Source organism: Salvelinus alpinus, chromosome 13 (assembly GCF_045679555.1).
Source record: "Salvelinus alpinus chromosome 13, SLU_Salpinus.1, whole genome shotgun sequence".
Lineage (NCBI taxonomy): Eukaryota > Metazoa > Chordata > Actinopteri > Salmoniformes > Salmonidae > Salvelinus > Salvelinus alpinus.
The window spans coordinates 21,551,012-21,568,314 of NC_092098.1; the positions used below are offsets into that span (position 1 = coordinate 21,551,012).

General features: G+C 41.3%; 1 protein-coding gene across 7 annotated transcripts in view; it reads left to right on the forward strand.

Annotated features, from left to right (window-relative positions):
* The window catches only part of mink1 (misshapen-like kinase 1), a 58,106-nt gene that overhangs the window by 3,837 nt on the left and 36,966 nt on the right, over nucleotides 1-17,303 (forward strand). For all 7 annotated transcript variants that reach the window (XM_071338555.1, XM_071338550.1, XM_071338551.1 and 4 more), the window contains exons 2-7: nucleotides 11,737-11,802; nucleotides 13,308-13,490; nucleotides 13,697-13,807; nucleotides 13,962-14,052; nucleotides 15,519-15,649; nucleotides 15,730-15,784. In XM_071338555.1, the coding sequence (XP_071194656.1) occupies nucleotides 11,737-11,802; nucleotides 13,308-13,490; nucleotides 13,697-13,807; nucleotides 13,962-14,052; nucleotides 15,519-15,649; nucleotides 15,730-15,784 (637 nt within the window). The remainder of the gene's footprint in view (nucleotides 1-11,736; nucleotides 11,803-13,307; nucleotides 13,491-13,696; nucleotides 13,808-13,961; nucleotides 14,053-15,518; nucleotides 15,650-15,729; nucleotides 15,785-17,303) is intronic.

The window sequence follows — 17,303 nt, forward strand, 5'->3', positions numbered from 1 at the left end:
TCCAGGATGGCACATCAATGCGAGCTGTGGCAAGAAGGTTTGCTGTGTCTGTCAGCGTAGTGTCCAGAGCATGGAGGAGCTACCAGGAGACAGGCCAGTACATCAGGAGAAGTGGAGGAGGCCGTAGGAGGGCAACAACCCAGAAGCAGGACCGCTACCTCCGCCTTTGTGCAAGGAGGAGCACTGCCAGAGCCCTGCAAAATGACCTCCAGCAGGCCACAAATGTTCATGTGTCAGCATATGGTCTCACAAGGGGTCTGAGGATCTCATCTCGGAACCTAATGGCAGTCAGGCTACCTCTGGCGAGCACATGGAGGGCTGTGCGGCCCCACAAAGAAATGCCACCCCACACCATGACTGACCCACCGCCAAACCGGTCATGCTGGAGGATGTTGCAGGCAGCGTTCTCCACGGCGTCTCCAGACTCTGTCACGTCTGTCACATGTGCTCAGTGTGAACCTGCTTTCATCTGTGAAGAGCACAGGGCGCCAGTGGCGAATTTGCCAATCTTGGTGTTCTCTGGCAAATGCCAAACGTCCTGCACGGTGTTGGGCTGTAAGCACAACCCACACCTGTGGACGTCGGGCCCTCATTACCACCCTCATGGAGTCTGTTTCTGACCGTTTGAGCAGACACATGCACATTTGTGTCCTGCTGGAGGTCATTTTGCAGGGCTCTGGCAGTGCTCCTCCTTGCACAAAGGCGGAGGTAGCGGTCCTGCTTCTGGGTTGTTGCCCTCCTACGGCCTCCTCCACGTCTCCTGATGTACTGGCCTGTCTCCTGGTAGCTCCTCCATGCTCTGGACACTACGCTGACAGACACAGCAAACCTTCTTGCCACAGCTCGCATTGATGTGCCATCCTGGATGAGCTGCACTACCTGAGCCACTTGTGTGGGTTGTAGACTCCGTCTCATGCTACCACTAGAGTGAAAGCACCGCCAGCATTCAAAAGTGACCAAAACATCAACCAGGAAGCATAGGAACTGAGAAGTGGTCTGTGGTCACCACCTGCAGAACCACTCCTTTATTGGGGGTGTCTTGCTAATTGCCTATAATTTCCACCTTTGTCTATTCCATTTGCACAACAGCATGTGAAATTTATTGTCAATCAGTGTTGCTTCCTAAGTGGACAGTTTGATTTCACAGAAGTGTGATTGACTTGGAGTTACATTGTGTTGTTTAAGTGTTCCCTTTATTTTTTTGAGCAGTGTATATCCTCCACACAGCCTCCACACACACACACACTTGAAGTCAAAGTTTACATACACTTAGGTTGGAGTCATTAAAACTTGTTTTTCAACAACTCCACAAATTTCTTGTGAACAAACTACAGTTTTGGCAAGTCGGTTAGGACATCTACTTTGTGCATGACACAAGTATTTTCCCAACAATTGTTTACAGACAGAGTGAATTATAAGTGAAATAATCTATCACAATTCCAGTGGGTCAGAAGTTTACATACACAAAGTTGACTGTGCCTTTTAAACAGCTTGGGAAATTCCAGAAAATGATGTCATGGCTTTAGAAGCTTCTGATAGGCTAATTGACATCAATACCTGTGGATGTATTTCAAGGCCTACCTTCAAACTCAGTGCCTCTTTGTTTGACATCATGGGAAAATCAAAAGAAATCAGCCAAGACCTCAGAAAAAAAGTTGTAGACCTCCACAGGTCTGGTTCATCCTTGGGAGCAATGTCCAAACGCCTGAAGGTACCACGTTCATCTGTACAAACAAACGTTCATACCGCTCAGGAAGGAGACGCATTCTGTCTCCTAGAGATGAACGTACTTTGGTGCGAAAAGTGCAAATCAATCCCAGAACAACAGCAAAGGACCTTGTGAAGATGCTGGAGGAAACAGGTACAGAAGTATCTATATCAACAGTAAAACAAGTCCTATATCGACATAACCTGAAAGGCCGCTCAGCAAGGAAGAAGCCACTGCTCCAAAACCGCCATAAAAAAAAAGCCAGACTATGGTTTGCAACTGCACATGGGGACAATGATCGTACCTTTTGGAGAAATGTCCTCTGGTCTGATGAAACAAAAATATAACTTTTTGACCACAATGACCATTGTTATGTTTGGAGGAAAAAGGGTGACGCTTGCAAGCTGAAGAACACCATCCCAACCGTGAAGCACAGGGGTGGCAGCATCATGTTGTGGGGGTGCTTTGCTGCAGGAGGGACTGGTGCACTTCACAAAATAGATGGCATCATGAGGAGGTAAATTATGTGGATGTATTGAAGCAACATCAAGACATCAAATTTTATTTGTCACATACACATGGTCAGCAGATGTTAATGCGAGTGTAGCGAAATGCTTGTGCTTCTAGTTCCGACCATGCAGTAATATCTAACAAGTAATCTAACAATTACACAACAACTACCTTATATACACACAAGTGTGAAGGAATGAATAAGAATATGTACATAAAAATATATGGATGAGCGATGGCCGAACGGCATAGGCCAGATGCAGTAGATGGTAGAGTACACTATATACATATGAGATGAGTAATGTAGGGTATGTAAACATTATATAAGTGGCATTGTTTAAAGTGGCTAGTGATACATTTATTACATCCTATTTTTAATTATTAAAGTGGCTGGAGTTGAGTCAGTATGTTGGCAGCAGCCACTCAATGTTAGTGATGGCTGTTTAACAGTCTGATGGCCTTGAGATAGAAGCTGTTTTTCAGTCTCTCGGTCCCAGCTTTGATGCACCTGTACTGACCTCGCCTTCTGGATGATAGCGGGGTGAACAGGCAGTGGCTCGGGTGGTTGTTGTCCTTGATGATCTTTTTGGCCTTCCTGTGACATCGGGTGGTGTAGATGTCCTGGAGGGCAGGTAGTTTGCCCCCAGTGATGCGTTGTGCAGACCTCACTACCCTCTGGAGATTCTTACGGTTGTGGGCGGAGCAGTTGCCGTACCAGGCGGTGATACAGCCGGACAGGATGCTCTCGATTGTGCATCTTTAAAAGTTTGAGTGTTGTAGGTGACAAGCCAAATTTCTTCAGCCTCCTGAGGTTGAAGAGGCGCTGCTGCGCCTTCTTCACCACGCTGTCTGTGTGGGTGGACCATTTCAGTTTGTCCGTGATGTGTACGCCGAGGAACTTAAAACTTTCCACCTTCTCCACTACTGTCCCGTCGATGTGGATAGGGGGCTGCTCCCTCTGCTGTTTTCCTGAAGTCCACGATCATCTCCTTTGTTTTGTTGACATTGAGTGTAAGGTTATTTCAGTCAGGAAGTTAATGCTTGGTCGCAAATGAGTCTTCCAAATGGACAATGATCCCAAGCATACTTCCAAAGTTATGGCAAAATGGCTTAAGGACAACAAAGTCAACGTATTGGAGTGGCCATCACAAAGCCCTGACATCAATCCTATAGAAAATTTGTGGGCAGAACTGAAAAAGCGTGCGCAAGCAAGGAAGCCTACAAACCTGACTCAGCTACACTAGCTCTGTCAGGAGGAATGGGCCAAAATTCGCTCAACTTATTGTGGGAAGCTTGTGGAGGCTACCCAAAACGTTTGACCCAAGTTCAACAATTTAAAGGCAATGCTACCAAATACTAATTGCGTGTTTTTAAACTTCTGACCCACTGGTAATGAGATGAAAGAAATTAAAGCTGAAATAAATCATTCTCTCTACTATTATTCTGACATTTCACATTCTTAAAATAAAGTGGTGATCCTAACTGACCTAAGACAGAGAATTTTTATATATATATTTGTAATAATGACAATTACAACAATACTGAATGAACACTTTTATTTTAACTTAATTTAATACATAAATAAAATCTATTTAGTCTCAAATAAATAATGAAACATGTTCAATTTGGTTTAAATAATGCAAAAACACAGTGTTGGAGAAAGTAAAAGTGAAATATGTGCCATGTAAAAAAGCTAACGTTAAAGTTCCTTGCTCAGAACATGAGAACATATGAAAGCTGGTGGTTCCTTTTAACATGAGTCTTCAATATTCCCAGTTAAGACGTTTTAGGTTGTAGTTACTATAGGAATAAAGGACTTATCTCTCTATACCATTTGTATTTCATATACCTTTGACTATTGGATGTTCTTATAGGCACTATATTATTGCCAGCCTAATCTCGGGAGTTGATAGGCTTGAAGTCATAAACAGCGCTGTGCTTCAAGCATTGTGAAGAGCTGCTGGCAAACGCAAGAAAGTGCTGTTTGAATGAATACTTACGAGCCTGCTGCTGCCTACCACTGCTCAGTCAGACTGCTCTATCAAATATCAAATCATAGACTTAATTATAATATAATGAACACAGAAATACGAGCGTTAGGTCATTAATATGGTCAAACCCGGAAACTATCATTTTGAAAACAAAAAATTTATTCTTTCAGTGAAGTACGAGACCGTTCCGTATTTTATCGAACAGGTGGCAACCCTAAGTCTAAATATTGCTATTACATTGCACAACCTTCAATGTTATGTCATAATTATGTAAAATGTTGGCAAATTAATTACTGTCTTTGTTAGGAAGAAATGGTCTTCACACAGTTCGCAACGAGCCAGGCGGTCCAAACTGCTGCATATGACGCGAATGTGCTTTTGTTAAATCATCACCCGTTTGGCAAAGTAGGCTGTGATTCGATGATAAATTAACAGGCACCACATTGATTATATGCAACGCAGAACAAGCTAGTTAATCTAGTAATATCATCAACCATGTGTAGTTAATTAGTGATTATGTTAAGATTGATTGTTTTTATAAGATAAGTTTAATGCTAGCTAGCAATTTACCTTGGCTCCTTGCTGCACTCGTGGAACAGATGGTCTGCCTGCCACGCAGTCTCCTCGTGGATTGCAATATAATCGGCGTCCAAAAATGCAGATTACCGATTGTTATGAAAAATTTAAATAATCTCTAATTAATCGGCCGACCTCTACTCTCCACGGTTCTGAAACACATCAGTGCGCTGTTGAATTGGCGCCTTTTCCTAGAGCATGTTGCTTTGTGCATAATAACAAAGTTAACCAGCATATTGGTGTTGAGAACAATGCAGGGGAGGCAGCAGCAGAATGAGATGAGAACACAGAGGAAACCCAAACTTAATTAGGTCTATAATCCATAGCCTAACTTTTAAATGTGCCTGCCTTTTTAAATCATCAATATATCTACAGAAATAAGACTGAACCTGCATCTGTTGCCTGTTTGAGTGTTTAATAGCCTACTGATTCCGTGAACACCAAGCCTCACGCAATGACATATCAAGTAAACAATAAAAAAAAAAGAGTCTGTTTTTAATTTTTGCTTTGCTGTAATAAAGGCTTGACACTTTTTTTTCTCCATTAGAACAGGCTCTGGTAATATTTATAATTTATTTAGTGTTTAGACTTCCAAATTGTCAAATATTATATTTATAATAATAACGCAATTTTTATTTTTCTCATTATTAATGTCATTATCATTAGTAGGCTTAGTATAGAAGCCTTGTATAACCACCATTGAGCTATAGGCCTAAGAGCGGATCCTGTTGAGTCCTTAATACCATAACTTACTTAGGCCTTTATTTCAATACTTCTATAGGCTACTGTATCAATCATTCATACATTAATGTCATCACACATTATGTGATGACATAATGTGAGTCATTCATTATGAGTCATTCATGATTTGAAATGCAATCAAGTGTTTTAGTTTTTAAAATAAAGCAAGCCTAGAATAATTAGCTTAAACAAGAATAAACCGTTCCATTTAGAAAATTGCATTCACGAATGAATGCGACTGTTGTAAGTCTGTTGTAATAAAGGCTTAACAAAAAAAAGTTACAACAGACTCTCTGGTATGCTTATACTTTATTTATTGTTTACATTGTACAATGTACGTGACTTAGTCACGGTAATTAGGCTTCTCCAAGCTCTGATGCTGCTGATGGTCATTAGTATCCTACCAAACGTGCTAACTGCTTGGTACTCAGCACTCCATTGTCTCTCTAACCACTCTGACATCAATGCAAATGTAATCGAAAATCTAATCAAACACTTAATGAGAGCCCATGAGCTCATGTTGCGCAACATTTCAATAGGCTATGCAATTGCATGAGGCCTATTATATTTATTTCTCAACTTCCCTAATATTAAGCACATTGCTTCTCTTTATAACAGCAGTATAGCCTACTTGGCTGGCATGAAAATGAACCACGGGAAAAGTGCCCTCCATTTGCTATTTATTTAGTGCATTTTTCCCCTGCCTCTGTTTCGAGACAGGTGCATGATTAATGGTCCATTCTAAATCAAAACAATTTTCAGACATTATTTAGTATATGTAAAGACACGATTAAATCAAGAATAGTCTGATGGGTAACAATATTAGCTTATCACTTGTGAATTATACATAATCACCTGTGAATGATGCCCCGCGTAAGGCAAGAAACAATGCCTTTTTTTGTGCGACTTTTTCGAATCATAGTCGCGCACCTCATGTAGCCTAGTCCATAGGCCTATATGTTTTGATAAGGTTTGTATCACAACTAAAGATGGCAAATAACTTTTTAAAATTAAGCACATTAATCCGCTTTACAAGGGGTGTAGAGCCTAACTGGCATACATAAGCAGCGCGTGAGTTTCAAGTTTGTGGAAGGTCATTTTCACCATAAAAATGCACCTTCATAATAAAAGCATTACATGCATAATCACATTTGCGGTCACTTTTGATAATCGTGTTTTCCCGCTAATGGAACATTTGTGCTTATGTGCAAATTGCTGTGCTTATAATGTGAAGAAATAAACTATTAGGTTATCAACATTGCGTCAAACATTTTTGGGGATGCTAGTGGATGTATTCATTTGGGATTTATCGCATCCCACAACTGTCCCAGACTATGTTTGGAATATTTCTTTCTCACACAGAATAGAAAGTTCAACTTTTGTACTATGGGGATCTTAGTGCTTTTTCTGTTCGTTAGGCCGACTCATCTTGTTGGCTGAAAAAGTAAATGTGGACAGTTCTTCCAATATCTTCAATATGCACCTCGGAATTGGATAAGGACGTGCGCAGCTGCGTCGCCGATGTGTCTTGCTTCACTTGTAGCCTGTGAGAGAGACCCGATCACGTGATGAAGAGCCATGTGAGTGAGAGGTGCTTCGGAGCATACAGAGAAGTGGGTGCTGTATGCTATAATTATTATATTTAGCCCAAGGGCACAACGGCCACTAGCCGCAAAAGGCATGGATGTTTTTTGTGGGCATTACGGCCACACAAAGGGGATGCCGCCTGGAAATTCAAGGCATTATCAAGTGCTTGTCAAATTGGGAATGAGAGACTGATGAAATGTGTACAGCCTGTGTAAAAATATCAAAGCAGAGCTCATGCCTTTCATGCAACTTTTTTCAAATCCTCATTAGTCGCATCATGCGGCCTTACAATGTATTAAAAATCAAAATGATATAGCCCAACATTTGTATAACTGAAGTTACATTGATAACTTGAAATTAAGCATATAGGATACCTATTTCTTTGTTAACCTCAACACAGAATAGCCGCTCTCCCTCAAGTCATTTGGAGAAAATATCCTTTCTATTTTATTCAGCTTTGTTCAATTGTATTCTTCATACTATAAAATAATATAAAACAATCCATGGAATTCTAAGCAAATCTTGTCTGCTTAGTGTAGCACACAGCCATATGGCATAGCTAGATCAGGACCTGACATAAGGACAACTCAGAATATGCTATTCTTTTCTTCTGAAATAGACTACATTTTCTTATCATGTTTCTTTAGACCTGTCTAAAATACATTATGGATTTATTGTGAAGGTGTAGGCTATATTACATGGATTTATTAGACTTTTTAAAACACAAAGATCCAATGGCTTTTAAAATTAGAAGATAAACAAATCCAGATCCTCGGTCGCTGACTTTCCGGGACCAGATACCTTTTAAGGTATCTGTAAAATGAGATGAATTTGTAATGTGGGCCATCATTTGAGGTTGGCCATTCTAATACCATGATCCGGTGTCAGTATATAGTCAAAGAAAGACTAAGGAGCATCTAACAGGGTGGAGTATAGTTTGTATAAAGGGAGATTTTAATATCTCTCACCAACACACTCTAGCAATTTCAGTACAACGAGTTACAGACCAGACCTCTCCAGGCAATGCTATTTAATTCTCCATTTTGAGAGAGGGCTCTGAGAGGGATGATTCACTTGAGCTTATTGTTTGATAGCTGTCCTTATAACACCCACTCTGCCTGCTGCACATCAACACACACACACACACACACACACACATTCACATAGCTTACAAGTAGAACCTACAGTAGGCTAGTAATAGTGCATGACTAGGACTTCTCTTTATGTAGAAGACTCAGATTCTAGTGGTGTAGTTAGTAGAATAGGCTAAATTCTTCATGAGACCCCGCATCAGAAAATGTCAGGTGGTCTGACAAGTGTCAACACACATTGAATCGCCCCCTTACAGATACCGTTGTTGTTTTTCATTATTTTATGTTTTTGATGGTAGTGTAAGTCTAAAGACCTAATTATTTGTGATTGTGATATGCTTACTTGTCCAGGGAGAGAGGAATATTCAAATAGTCAGATCTGGTTTTCTCTAGGTAAGTACACAGACATTAAGGGAGTCTTCTGACACACGCAAAGATCCAACAGTATTGTCAATGGATAGAGTTTGCACTTCTGCACCCAAGTTAAGTTGACGGAAGTGAAGTTACCAGTTGGTCCACAGTGTGTTGCTCTCATGCTCTGTCTGTGATCAGTGTTGACAGTTTGTTGCTGGTACAGCCCTCCGCACTCCTTAGCTTTAATACAGCTCCACCCTCCCCCTCAATCTCTTTATTTCTTCCCTCTCTTCTCACTCTGCGTTGGACGTGGGCGATGCTGCCATCTCTCTCTCCTCCCTCTGGATGATTGCATTAGCCTCCTCTATTCCATCGTTCCCTGTCATTTCATTCATTTCCCCTATTTTGAACACTTGTACTCAAGAGCTTTTACTCTAACCCTTTTGTCAGTCTGTTGATCCTGCTCCTAGTGCTCCTCTTACACACAGCATGGATGCACTAATTGGACCGTTTGTCATTCCCACTGTTTATTTCATATTTTTCTTTCAAACCCCTAGCCCTAATGCTCACATCTATGTATGTATGCCTCATTCTCTTGTACACCTCTCTCTCACCTCTCCTTGTATGATTTCTCTCTGTTAAAGACAAACACTGGAAAAAGTCAGGAATTGACAGACCCATTATTGAAACAATATGAAAGCAGGATGGTCACCCTGTACATTTCCAACCTAAAGCAGCAAGTCCACCGTCCAAAGATCCTACACAGACCATATTGAATCACACTGTGAAAGTGGAACTGGGTGTCCCCCTTTTTTTATTTTATGAATTTTTTTTTTCAGGGAAAAATGCGATGACTGATTTTAATATTTAGTTTGAAGTAGCCATAATGAATGTCACCTGTGGTTTTTATCTTATGGTGAGGGAAAAAATAGTGAAGTCAATTACTCCCTTCCCTATAACGCAAGTGGTGGATGGATGATGTCTAGAGCTTTTATGTGGCTCAAAACCTCTCAATATCTCTCTGGCCTCCTTATTTGTGGGGTCAAGGCCTACAGTGCCTTCAAAAAGTATTCATACCCCGTAGCACTCACTCATGTCATCATGAAGTGCTTTGAGAAGCTAGTCAAGGATCATATCACCTCCACCTTACCTGTCACCATAGACCCACTTCAATTTGCTTACCGCCCCAATAGATCCACAGACGATGCAATTGCCATAACACTGCACACTGCCCTATCCCTTCTGGACAAGAGGAATACCTATGTAAGAATGCTGTTCATTGACTATAGCTCAGCATTCAGCACCATAGTACCCTCCAAGCTCATCATTAAGCTAGAGGCCCTGGGTCTCAACCCCGCCCTGTGCAATTAGGTCCTGCACTTCCTGACGGGCCGCCCCCAGGTGGTGAAGGTAGGAAACATCTCCACTTCGCTGATCCCCAACACAGGGGCCCCACAAGGGTGTGTGCTCAGCTCCCTCTTGTACTCCCTGTTCACCCATGACTGCGTGGCATGCACGCCTCCAACTCAATCATAAAGTTTGCAGATGACACAACAGTTGTAGGCTTAATTGCCAACAACAACGAGACGGCCTACAGGGAGAAGGTGAGGGCACTCGGAGTGTGGTGTCAGCAAAACAACCTCTCACTCAATGTCAACAAAACAAAGGAGATGATCGTGGACTTCAGGAAACAGCAGAGGGAGCAAAGTTTTGACTTCATCTGCGTACACATCACGGACAAACTGAAATGGTCCACCCACAGAGACCATATGGTGAAGAAGGCACAACAGCGCCTCTTCCCTCAAGAGGCTGAAGAAATATGGCTTGTCACCTAAAACCCTCACAAACTTTTACAGATGCACAATTGAGAGCATCCTGTCGGGCTGTATCACCGCCTGGTATGGCAACTGCACCACCCACAACCGCGAGGCAAACTACCTGCCCTCCAGGACACCTACAGCACCCGATGTCACAGGAAGGCCAAAAAGATCATCAATGACAACAACCACCCGAGCTACTGCTTGTTCACCCCGCTACCACCCAGAAGGCGAGGTCAATACAGGTACATCAAAGCTGGGTCCGAGAGACTGAAAAACAGCTTCTATCTCAAGGCCATCAGACTGTTAAACAGCCATCACTAACACATACAGACTTGAAATTATTGGCCACTTTAATAAATGGATCACTAGTCACTTTAATAATGTTTACATATCTTGCATTACTCATCTCATATGTGTATACTGTACTTTATACCATCTATTGCATCTTGCCTGTGCCGATCTGTCATTGCTCATCCATATATTTATATGTTAATATTCAAATCCTTTACTTAGATTTGTGTGTATTATGTAGTTGTGGAATTGTTAGATTACGTTAGATATTGCTGCACTGTCGGAACTAGATGCACAAGCATTTCGCTACACTCGCAATAACATCTGCGAACCATGTGTATGTGATCAATAATATTTGATTTGATACCCCTTTACTTATTCCACATTTTGTTCTATTACAGCTGGAATCTATTTTATTAAATATATATTTTTTCTCTCATACATCTACACACAGTACCCCATAATGACAAAATGAAAATGTTTTTAGATATTTTTGCAAATCTATTGAAAATGTTAATGCAAAAATATCTAATTTATGTAAATATTCACACCTCTGAGTCAATACTTTGTAGAAGCACCTTTGGCAGCGATTACAGCTGTGAGTCTTTCTGGGTAAGTCTCTAAGAGCTTTTCACACCTGGATTGTGCAACATTTGGCCATTTTTATTATTAAAAAAATTATTCAAGCTTTGTCAAATTGGTTGTTGATCATTCCTAGACGACCATTTTCAAATCTTGCCATAGCTTTACATCAAAACTGTGTTCTTTGGATTTGCCACAAACATAACACTTTGTATTCAGGACAAAAAGTGCATTGCTTTGACATGTTTTTTGCAGTATTACTTTGTGTGTGTGTGGGCCAGTGACAAATCGCAATTGAATCCATTTTAAATTCAGGCTGTAACACAACAAAATTTTGAAAAAGTAGAGGTGTATGAATACTTTCTGAAGGCACTCCATGTGCTCACCATGTCTGTCTCGTCATCTTGTCTCTCAGTCCATCTGGCCTGGTGGTCTGGTGTGTCTCTCTCTGACAATCTTAGTGAATCTGTCCATCTTTTTCTCAGGACCCAGCAGGGATCTTTGAGCTGGTGGAGGTCGTTGGCAATGGGACCTATGGACAGGTGTACAAGGTAAGACAAGACGTATGGATGGGGCTTGGATCAGCGATCCAGCGTAGGTGAGAGACACTGAACCACGAGCCGATTTAAGCTTATATTGAGGCTGTTTGAGTGTCTCCCCTTATCAAACCCTCGTTGTGGTAGTAAGTCTGAGATTAGGATTAATGCAGCTGTGTTGGACCACGCTGAGGCTGTCAGTCTGAGGAGCTGAGAAGACTGGTAGTAGTAATGAGAAGATGGAGAGAACTAAAAAGTAGAGCTGAAGAGAAAATGATGTGGTGAAACATACAGTATAATCACTCTCAAAACAGATTAAACCAGGGCAGAGTTCTTTTAACTATTTGAGAATTTTTGCTCAAAGTTAGGATGTATTTTTAGAGCTGACATCTGCTGTTACTAGCCTTCAGTTTCTTGTTTTGATTGATTGACCAGTTGAGACAGGGGTTCTCAAACTTTTTGGGACCTGGAACCCCTTTTGTGATAGCAAATTAATCATTGACCCCCTCATAATCATAATACAACTCGAGTGAGATAAAAATAGCATACAAGAAGTTCTACTATGACTTTGGCAGGGCATGACCGGACGAACCAAGTCTCGGGCCCTTGGAAGGAACTTTTTTTAGGAACATTTTTGAAAATTGTATTTTGCTGTTTTCAAGCTAATTTCCTGCAATTCTACACATTTTGTCATGGAGCAGAGTTTTTGTTGTTGCTTCTTTCTGGTTAAAATCCTGCAATTTGATACATTTTGAGGCAGAGAGAAAAAATGAGGCAATTTTGAAGCTTGAATTACAGTGCATTTATGTAAAAAAAAAAAAAAAAAAACATTAAGGGGAATACAATAAGTATTAAGTAAAATTTGTATAATTGGTGGAGTACTGTGAAAACCAATATCCCTATGAGCATCCCAGGCCCATTGCCCAGGGTTAAGAGCATACATTTTTGATTAAAGGAGCTATATGTCATATTTTTGCATTGTAACTTCAGAAAATGTCCTTAATATACCTACAGTAATAGTGTAATGATGGTGTTTCACAATATTTACCCCCCAAAAATACTATTGGGTACACACAAAATTGCATTCTAATGATGCATACTTCTTATTGGTGTGTGTTTGTTAGCCCCAGTCTATTTGACAATGAGACGGCCCATCTTTTGTTGACCAATAAGAAAGCTGCACCATTTTGTCTGTGCCCAAGAAAAAAAAATGGTGAAAAAAATCATTTCACTATTACTGTAGATATATTGAAGACATTTTCTGAAATTACAATGCAAAAATATGACATAGTAACTTTAATATTATTATATTGTATTACAGTGTATAAACTTATTCCATGGATCCCTTGGCCAAAATTAGTTTAATCTGTTAGTAATATTCATAAAAAAAGCTATGAAAAATAAAGAAATAATATATATTTATTTTGAGATCTGTCCGCAGACCTCCTGCAGTACCTCCGCAGACACCACTTTAAGAACCCCTGAGTTAAGATGATCAAGTCTACTCTGCCTTTATTCAGGGGCGTCATGTTAAGACGGGCCAGCTGGCTGCCATCAAGGTAATGGACGTGACAGAGGAAGAAGAGGAAGAGATCAAGGCTGAGATCAACATGCTGAAGAAGTACAGCCATCACCGCAATATTGCCACCTACTACGGAGCTTTCGTCAAGAAGAGCCCACCTGGACATGATGACCATCTCTGGGTCAGTGTGATGGCTGTTGTCCCTGTCTGGTGGTATAATTTGAGGGAGAGCTTCATTATTTAATGGGCTGTGTCTGATATCCATGAATGGCTTAATGCACAGAAACAATATTAGGATTACTGCAGGCAGCATTATTTATTACAGTGAACATTGCAGTGTGTCTGTGTGAATTTATGTGTGCTAAGTTCCGTCCTGTTTGTGTATAGCTGGTGATGGAGTTCTGTGGGGCGGGCTCCGTGACAGACCTAGTGAAGAACACCAAGGGTAACTCTCTGAAGGAGGACTGGATCGCTTACATCTGCAGAGAAATCCTCAGGGTGAGAAACCACACTACACCCAACCGTAGAACCATTACACAACAGTCTTTAGGCCAAGCACCTGCGTAAATCCCTACAGTGGAAAAGCACCATTACAGACTCCCTCCAGAGGGTGTCGAACCCCTGACTGAACTCTGACCTCTTTGATACCCAGGGCCTCTCGCACCTCCACCAACACAAGGTCATCCACAGAGACATCAAGGGACAGAACGTGCTGCTGACAGAGAACGCAGAGGTCAAACTCGGTGAGAGGATGGATGCTAAACTGTTCATGTGTTTGCTCTGCTGCTTCTTGTGTGTTATCTACATGGTTTATATGTACAGTGTGTGGGCTTGTTGTGATGAATATGTAATCCTGAGCTCTATACTATCAATCTAGTTTGAGGAGTTAGTGAGGTAACTTTGGTCAACTCTGAGTTCAACTCGGGATAACCGGGACGACAAAATTGGCTCACCTTTTAGCCAGGTACATTTCTATGGCAACGAATCCTTCAGATGCAGGCTAACTCAGGGCTAACTACATTTATACTGAATGTAGTGTCTGAGCGGTGAGTTGAGGACAAATGAAATCAGATTCCCTCCCTCTCAGATTACGTCATCATCCCCTTCACCTGAACAGCTTCTACCCCCAAGCCATAAGACTGATACATAGTTAGGTATATACTTAACCAATAGCTACTCGCACGATCTGCATTGACCCGTTTTGCAATCTTTTGACTCATCTAAAAGCTGTTACTGTTTATCTATCCTATTGCCTAGTCACTTTATACCTATCTATATGTTCATGTCTACCTCAATAACCTTGTACCCCTGCACATTGACTTGGTACTGGTACCCTGTGTACTTATTCCTTGTGTTATTATTTTTCTATTATTTCTCTTTTTCTCTCTGCTTTGTTGGGAAGGGCCCGTAAGTAATTATTTCACTCTTAGTCTAGATATATTGTTTACGAAGCATGTAACAAATACAATTTGATTACATTTTTATAAATTTGATTTTGATTTGAAGAACACAACTGATTAAATATTTTATTAATCAAACGTGTTTTTGTGTGTAGAGAAATACCTATCACATTGCACATTTAGTAATGACAAATGCACGTCACGCACAGAAACTTTTGTTTGACTTAATACAATTCTTTTATCAATAGGAGTGGGGAAAAAGGTGCTCATATATTGATAACCACATCAAAACACACCAAAGTAATAAAATAAGGATGCAATTTCTAAAAGTCTCTTTCACACGATAGCCTGCTGATTTTGCAAGATACATTTTCTTTAAATGTAAATGTGGCACTGACTCAATGAAGAGTTTGGCATTCAACTAGCCATGTACAACATGCACGTGCAGTTACAAGCCTGCTAGAGTTCGCGGCAGGCAGTCAAGCAATATCCACCGTTATAGTACGGATGAAGCCTGAGCTAGAATGGGAAGCTAACTGAAGCTGGCTAGCTTTAGAAAACCCTGAGTAGATCTAGCTTGCAGGAGGTATACCCCTCTGCTCTTTGTGCCTGTAAGTTACCCTCCAGTGTGTGTTTACAGCAGCTTTCCTCAGTCTAAACATTGACTCACCCTCAGGCACACTATGTATTTGTATTATTTCTTTATCTACAACTTAACTAAATCACGACTTGAAGCGGAAGTCATAAAAGAGAATCGTTGCTAATATTCTACTACTAATACTGACTTCTGTCCTCTCCATTGTGGCCAGTGGACTTTGGGGTGAGTGCTCAGCTGGACAGGACTGTGGGGCGCAGGAACACCTTCATCGGTACGCCTTATTGGATGGCCCCTGAGGTCATCGCCTGTGACGAGAACCCTGACTCCACCTATGACTACAGGGTAATGACCCCTTTCCATCCTAACGTGTGTCTATGTCTGTGTTTGAGAGTGGCTACTAATTCTCACTGGTGTGTCCACAGAGTGATATCTGGTCCCTGGGGATCACAGCCATAGAGACGGCAGAGGGAGCTCCTCGTAAGTACAGTACAGTGAACCCACACACACATCTGACTCCACTTTATTACCCTATTAATCTACAAACACACACACACAGCCACAAAACAGCTTTATCTCCAGCTCTCAAGAACACATTCCGCATAACATAAACCTGCAGTGGAGAGATTGAATAATCTTCCTCCTGTCTCATTACTGGCCCGTAAATCAAGCCCTGTGTTTAAGAGGTGGCTCATTCACCACTGTGCTGCTCATGTAAGATAGGAGGTGGGGGGGCTATTGATCTGTGGCGCTAGATTGCCTACTCTATATCAAATCGCAAATCGCAAAGCACTACAAGCACATACAGTGCCTTCAGAAAGTATTTGTACCCCTTGACTTATTCCACATTTTGTGTTACAGACTGAATTAAAAATGTATAAAATATATTTATGTTCTTGCCCATCTACACACAATACCCCATAATGACAGTGAAAATATGTTTTTGGAAATTTTAGCAAATTTATTGAAACGAAATGCAGATATCTAATTTACATAAGTATTCACACCCCTTTGCTATGACACTCCAAATTGAGCTCCGGTGTATCCAATTTCCTTTTATCTTCCTTGAGATGTCACTACAACTTCATCCACCTGTGGCCAATTCAATTGTTTGGACATGATTTAGAAAGAAACACACCGGTCTATATAAGGTCCTACAGTTGACCGTGCATGTCAGAGCAGAGACTATACCATATACCAAGTTCAAGAAACTGTCTGTAGATCTCAGAGAGAATTGTGATGAGGCATATCTGGTGAAGGGTATAAAACAATTTCTAGAGTGCTGAAAATTTCCAAGAGCACAGTGGTATCCATCATTGGGATACGGAAAAAATATGGAACTACCAACACTGCCTAGAGCTGACTGTCCAACCAAACTGAGCAACTGGATAAGAAGGAACTTTGTCAGGGGGGTGACCAAGAACCCAATAACCACTCTGACAGAACTACAGAGTTTTTGGGCTGAGATGGGAGAACCTGCCAGAAGGACAAGTGTCTCGACAGCATTTCACCAAGCTAGGCCCACCCACTTGGGAGACTGGCCCACCCACTGGGGAGCTAGGCCCAGCTAATCAGAATTTGTTTTCCCCCACAAAATGGCTTTATTACAGACATGAATACTTGTCATTTTCATCAGCTGTCTGGGTGGCTGGTCTCAGACGATCCCGCAGGTGAAGAAGCCTGATGTGGAGTTCCTGGGCTGACGTGGTACATGTAGTCTACGGTTGTGATGCCGGTTGGACGTAATACCAAAATCTCTAAAACAACGTTGGAGGCGGCTTATGGTAGAGAAATTAACATGACAATTTCTGGCAACAGCTCTGGTGGTCATTCCTGCAGTCAGCATGCCAGTTGCATGCTCCCTCAACTTGAGACATCTGTGGCATTGGGTTGTGTGACAAAACTGCACATTTTAGAGTGGCCTTTTATTGTCCCCAGCACAAGGTACACCTGTGTAATGATCATGCTGTTTAATGAGCTTGATATGCCACACCTGTCA